Source organism: Cryptotermes secundus, unplaced genomic scaffold, assembly GCF_002891405.2.
Source record: "Cryptotermes secundus unplaced genomic scaffold, Csec_1.0 scaffold434, whole genome shotgun sequence".
NCBI classification, from domain to species: Eukaryota; Metazoa; Arthropoda; class Insecta; order Blattodea; family Kalotermitidae; genus Cryptotermes; species Cryptotermes secundus.
In genome coordinates this window covers 288,143-294,142 of record NW_019738963.1, presented here as the reverse complement: position 1 = coordinate 294,142, position 6,000 = coordinate 288,143, and the positions used below count along the sequence as shown (strand labels likewise).

Genomic DNA, 6,000 nt, shown 5'->3' with positions numbered 1-6,000 from the left:
ACACGGCTTAAAGTCCCTCCCGGAGGACTTGTTCCCTGAATTTGTCCGCCCTTAAAAATTCCACGACCTCCGCTGGGTTTGAACCCGCGTACCTTGAGTCATGAGGTGGGAACGTTACCCCTAGACTACAGAGGCCGCTTTAGCCAGAGAGTAACGCGGTTTATGTAGAGATCTGATTCTCCTGCTGCGTTAGTTTCTATTCGTTTCTATGTTAAGTGGAGAAAAGAACACGTAAATGGGACGTCATATCAGTCCGAGAACACAGTTTGCACTGAGCCTGCTGCCGCAGTCTAATTGCAGAGCAGGTATGTGGGACAGTGACACTTGTACCGACCTTGACATATAGTGTTTACGCGCACTGGTGTTCAGCAGTCCTCATTTACACTAGTTTACGCAAACTTCATTGGGACTCATAACTCAGCTACACGGCTATACTTAGAAACGTAGTAACTTTTAAGAACAAGAGTTGAGTATAAAACATGGGATTCTTACACGTAAAAAGTAAGAGTAAAGCTGTCCCTGTACCAGGCCGTGAAGGCCCATAGGGTTGTGAGACGTTGAGGGTCCCACATTATCTAGACAATCGGCTCAAAGATGGCGGTAAGGTTGTCAGCCTTACGCACCGGCCGCGCTTTACTCCTCAGGAAAATTATTTAATTAATTCCTGGTATTCATTTCTGTTAGAGGCTGAGTAAACCCCAGGGCCATAGTGCGGCTGGAAGGATTAGGTCAGTTGAAAAAATCCAATGACCTCATCGGGATTTGAACCCGCGACCTTCCGGCTTGTAGCATAGTGCCTCAACCAACTACGCTACCGCGGTTCTTACACAACAAGGGTGAATATTAAGATTACGATGTTTTGGAAAATGACGCCGTGTTTTTTTCTAGATCGGTTCAAATATTTCGGAGGAACCTGTTCCCTCTATCATCTGCTCTGAAGATGAGAGTAACACATTCCTGAAGAATGGAGTACGTACTCAGTTTCCAGATCCAGTCATAATGATTTTGTTTCACCCATTGGTTCACAGGTCTACTCATTTACTACAGCATAAAATGTTTTGTCCTCAGATTTGTTCACCAGGAGAACAGTACATTGCACAGAAGTAAATGACTTTGTATTGAGATTTTGTTAAACAGGGGCTACACGACATGTAGAAAAATTGATCTTAATGAGCTCTGTATTTTCTTGTGTTCCCTATGTTGTAACGTACCCTCGTTTTCGAGGGATTCAGTAATATTATACTTGAGACTGAGGCAAATCTGGGATTATGATGGACGTATACAGAGCAAACTGGAATTGCCGTAGTTCTCCCATACGAAGTTATGTACGTATATGCGGATGGGTTAAGTATACAGGACTACAGATGGACATTATGTCGCACTAATTACAAAAGAACCTTAAATATACGTAGTACTAGGGTTGAAATAATAATTGTAACCTTTTAGATAGCCATGTAACTACGTTCCTAGCAGCATTCCAAAAGGAGTGGGTTCACAGAGCAACAGTACTGGAGTCTTCCTAGCTTCTGCAGGCGTCTTCAGGCTTCCCGCAACACATAAAATTTCCGCAAAAATAGCCTCACAGTCTCTTCACGTCGGTAGGTCTGTATTCCAGCTTAGATCGGGTTTCGGCATATAACATGTTTTATTTCTATTTGGAGACTTCGACCATCAATTTTTGAAGCCAAATATTATTCAGTATTACTGGGGTTTCGGACTTTGTCCATCGTCCGGTATTCTAAAAGCTAGGAAACACAACATTTCGGAAACTGGATCTGTTTCCTTCCTCAGGTGAGGGTCCCTTAGAAAGAACCACTGGACAACCCATGTCAGACTCGCTACAGTTATTTAAATACCAGAGACCAGGCTGTGTCACACGGAGATGATAGGAAAATATTCGATAAAAATTGCGGTAAAGTACTCATATTCATGGAGAGAGGATAGAAAGGGAGGTAAAAATGTATACTACAAACTTAACCAACAAATCAAGTCCTTGAACACCAATGCATAGAATTAAATGGAGAATTTGTGAAAACATATAATGCCGACCACTACACCATCGTCAGAACCCTTTAGAATCTCCAAATATTATTTTCTCGTGGATTTTATATACTCTCGAAATCTGGATAATGCGTACCTTACGTGAGAGAAGACCATTTTCGAAGAATTCTATCTTCTTGGATTTGACGGTGCCGTGTAGTCTGTTTAAAGTCAACCAACGTTTCGGAAGAAATGCCACCTGCATTTTCAGGTTTCAGGAGTGAACGGAGCAAGAAACCAGCAGGAAGCAAGCAGACGAGAGCACCAAGCCTTCCTCACCGGGCACCCATTAACCCTGAGTCTCCTTGCCTCCCTCCGCTGAGCTTGCCATTCTATTCCCAATCGCATCCCTACGCCTCTGCTTCCAATCTGATTCATGCTGGTTTCTTGCTTGGCTTGCTCTAAACTCTTAAAATAGTGGCGACATGGTCCTCTGAAACTTTGATTGTCTTGTAAAGAAATAAACGACGTTGCATCCAAGAAAAAACAACTCCTCATAAGGATCGCGACGGGAAGTTCAAATCCTACAAGACCATTTTCCTTTCACGCGTGCTGATTCTAGAATCATAACTGTCTGCAACAGTGTCCGCGCATTTGCACGAAGGGACTCGCACAGGAAAATAGTTGGTTGCAGTGGATGTTACTAAGTTCGCTAAACGGGTAAAATCCGAACTTGTACTGTCATCAGATAGGAGAGAGAAGCACTGCTGGGCCAGGAAAAGATGGTCGGAAGATGGAATAGACGAAGAGGCCTGTACTTGGAACTGCAATGAAAGAAAACGAACAGCACGATGACGGAAGCGAAGATGGAGGTGATAATGGTTTCCGAAACAGAAACGGTAATTCATAACAATGGAAATTAATTAAATAAAATCTAAAAGTTTGCGACGATGGTATATTATTACAAATACTATGTTCTTGGACATCATCCATCGTCCTGTCTTTATCGGAAAAAAAAAAATGTTCTGTTTACATTTCAAAACACAACGTTTCAGGGACTGGATTCTGTCTCTGTCTTCAGGGAAAACGTACTCAGTTTGGCCAAATCGATAGAGCTAGTCCCCATCTCCGGACAAGTTACCTGATATGGAAACTGAAGTTATATACAGAGTGATTCTAAATTATTGTCGGGTTTTCCTTTCAATGGCCACGGAAACCCCGACAAATAATTTAGAATCGTCCTGTATTACCATATTAGGAGCCCATCATTGGATTTTATCCTGAGCCAGTTTAGTCCAGTTGATAGCTCACAATCTGTTTCTTTAGCGTTCACTTTAATGTTTTACTCCCATTTGGGCTCTTCGCTTGAGATGTTGTAAACAAATCGTTGTACTGATTTCTTGTTTCCCCCATGTGTCAGGTATGTCCCTTCCCTCATATTTCTTGATTACTCAAAGAATGTGAAGTGAATAATGTACATCGTGAAGCCCCTCATTAAGTAATTATAATAATTAAAATAGATACAATGAGATTAGTCGCTTGTAACGGTGATGCCCCGAGAAGCGACCAAGTTGCCGTGTCGTCAGTCGTGTGCTGCAGGTAGTTACACTTAGTGGAGAAGCCGCGGTCGGCCAACCGACAGAGGGAGTCACTCCTTTCTCTTCCTGCTGTTCGCAGCGGTAAGCGTTCGAAGAGGACCGCTCGCTCAGTCTCGAGTCGCATGGCTCAGTGGACTCACCTACGGAGGTGCACTGTTAGGACATCGAACTGGGAGGAGTGACTGCACTGCTGCAGTCTAACCGTACAGAATCCAATAATATCCGCTGTGTTGAGAAGAGCAAAACTTATTTGGTTTTCTTTTACATTCTGAACTTTTTCTACTTCGGGAAGTGAATTGTGAGACAATACTTTATAACACACACTGGAACGGAAGTGACCCACAGTTACTAACCTACCAGTTAAGCGTTTTGTGCAGTTTCGTCCTATACTAAAGAGGCCTGTAACATATGTGTATATATTATATTTAGATAGTGAATATTGCTTGTATCCGTGACAAACTTTCGAGAAGGGAAAGTGGGTCAAGTTTGTGTGTGATGAGAAAGACGACGTGACAATTAGCAGCGTCTCTCAGTGACTCATGGCCCAGGCTGCTGTCATTCGTGCACAGCACAGAGCGAGCCAAAAGGTGAGCAATTAGACCTAATTACAGGCTTACAGCTGACTTTTCGATCAAAGAATTTAAAGTTGTGAGGCATATGAACGCATTTTATTAATTATGATATTTTGTTTAAAAGCTTCAATCTCTCTTCTAAATTCCAAGTGAAGAAAGTCTGATTTCAAAGTACCATCGGATTTCAAAATCGCTATTAGAAATATAAATATTATTCACTGTCAGCAAGAGCATATTCATTTGGATGAAGTGGCTAATGACACCTTCCACTGTAGTAGGGCTTTTTGAAAGATTGTAAACTGTTCGGGTTTAAGTAGTTACTATAGGATTCTGACGATGGTGTATAACACACAGAGATATTGGGTTTTCGGACTTTATCGATCGTCCTGGTTTTAAGATAACTAAGAAAAACACGACGTTTCGGAAACTGGATCTGTTTCCGTCCTCAGGTGAAGGAAAACACCTATTCTGTTGGGTCCCATAGAAAGAGCTAGCCTCACCTGAGGACGGAAACAGATCTAGTTTCCGAAACGTCGTGTTTTTCTTAGTTATCTTAAAACCAGGACGATCGATAAAGTCCGAAAACCCAATATCTCTGTGTGTTCGGGTTTAGCTCTTGACGGAAGAGTTTTATATTTCCTGTTTGCATATATTCTTGTATTGTTTGTTTTTCTTTTTTTATTTTGTTTTGCAGAAATATCTAAAAAGCAAGTGAATCTCCTGAATCATGGACTTAATCACCTTGTTCCCACAATATGCAAATGTAATTTGTTTTGTTGGCATAATTAGCGACAGTGTCACCGCCCCAGAAATCATGTTGTGTTGAATGCAGCTTGAACATATCACATATAATGAACAGGGAAGGTAACGCAGTGATGTCCATAAGAAATTGAGGCCTTGTCTGACAGGGTAAGCGATTCCCCAGCTGATAAGTAACTGCTCGCGCCTTGGGTGAACTTACCCCACGCGTTGGTCGCCACTTGCGCCTGTCTGTCTCTGACTTGACGTCACTTTTTGACTTCCTTCACTTGTATCGTTTTTCTGGACTCCTTCGCTGAAATTACGCTGCACTCCTTCCCTGTCTCGTGGATGTCGAGAAGTTATGTGGGAACGAAGGAGAATTGTGGTTGCTGGTGTCAGCAGGCAAGGGTTCTTTTCCTGTACGATTATTAAAGTGTCTCGCAAGTAGGGAAAGTCGGGAGTAGCTGAGTTCTGCTCCGTAATGGTAGAGATGAGTTCGTATCTAGGGTCGTACGGGCCTGACTGGGGCAGGGCTGGAAGATCCTTAGGCTACTGTCACATACACCACTACAAGCAACTTTGCACTTTCAGTAATTATTTACTTAACTTTAGCTAACACTGAGCATAACGGAAACTCAAATAGTTTACACTTATGTGGATTGAACTTGTACTACTTCTAGGGAAGTGACGTAGTTTTTGTGTCTGCATTGGCCGAAAGTTGTATGAAGACTCCTCTTTCGTAGTATGATCTCTCTGAATCCTGAGGTCCACGAACCAAATCATCCAAGAGAAATCCATTCCTCCAGCATGTGCAATTGATCTAATTTGACAACTAGGAGGTTCCATAAATTAGTGAATTTCCAATCATGTTGCTTTGTTATGTGATTCTGGCAGTTACTGACTTAACGCTAAGGTTGACAGCGATTTGATGTATTAAGATCAGGGGATGAGGCTCTGGCCCTCCCACTTCTAAGTTATAGCCGACTGTCAGCTCTCCAATTCCCAAAGACTTTCCGACTCTGCTGAAACTGCCAGAATTCCAGGAAATGTACCAGATGTTACTTCCTGTCCACATAGCAAACTTGAACTATTGTCACCTCTCAGTATAG

At 42.4% G+C, this 6,000-nt stretch overlaps 1 protein-coding gene across 3 annotated transcripts in view; it reads left to right on the top strand.

Annotated features, from left to right (window-relative positions):
* Window positions 1-6,000, top strand: part of LOC111871457 (rhophilin-2) — a 326,650-nt gene that overhangs the window by 170,647 nt on the left and 150,003 nt on the right. Inside the window, exon 1 of one of the 3 annotated variants that reach the window (XM_023864601.2) lies at window positions 3,695-4,165. The exons of the other annotated variants lie outside the window; for them this stretch is intronic. Coding sequence (XP_023720369.1) covers window positions 4,118-4,165 — 48 coding nt within the window. The 5' untranslated portion in view covers window positions 3,695-4,117. Of the gene's footprint in view, window positions 1-3,694; window positions 4,166-6,000 lie in introns of those variants that run through there. 3 annotated transcript variants of the gene reach the window in all.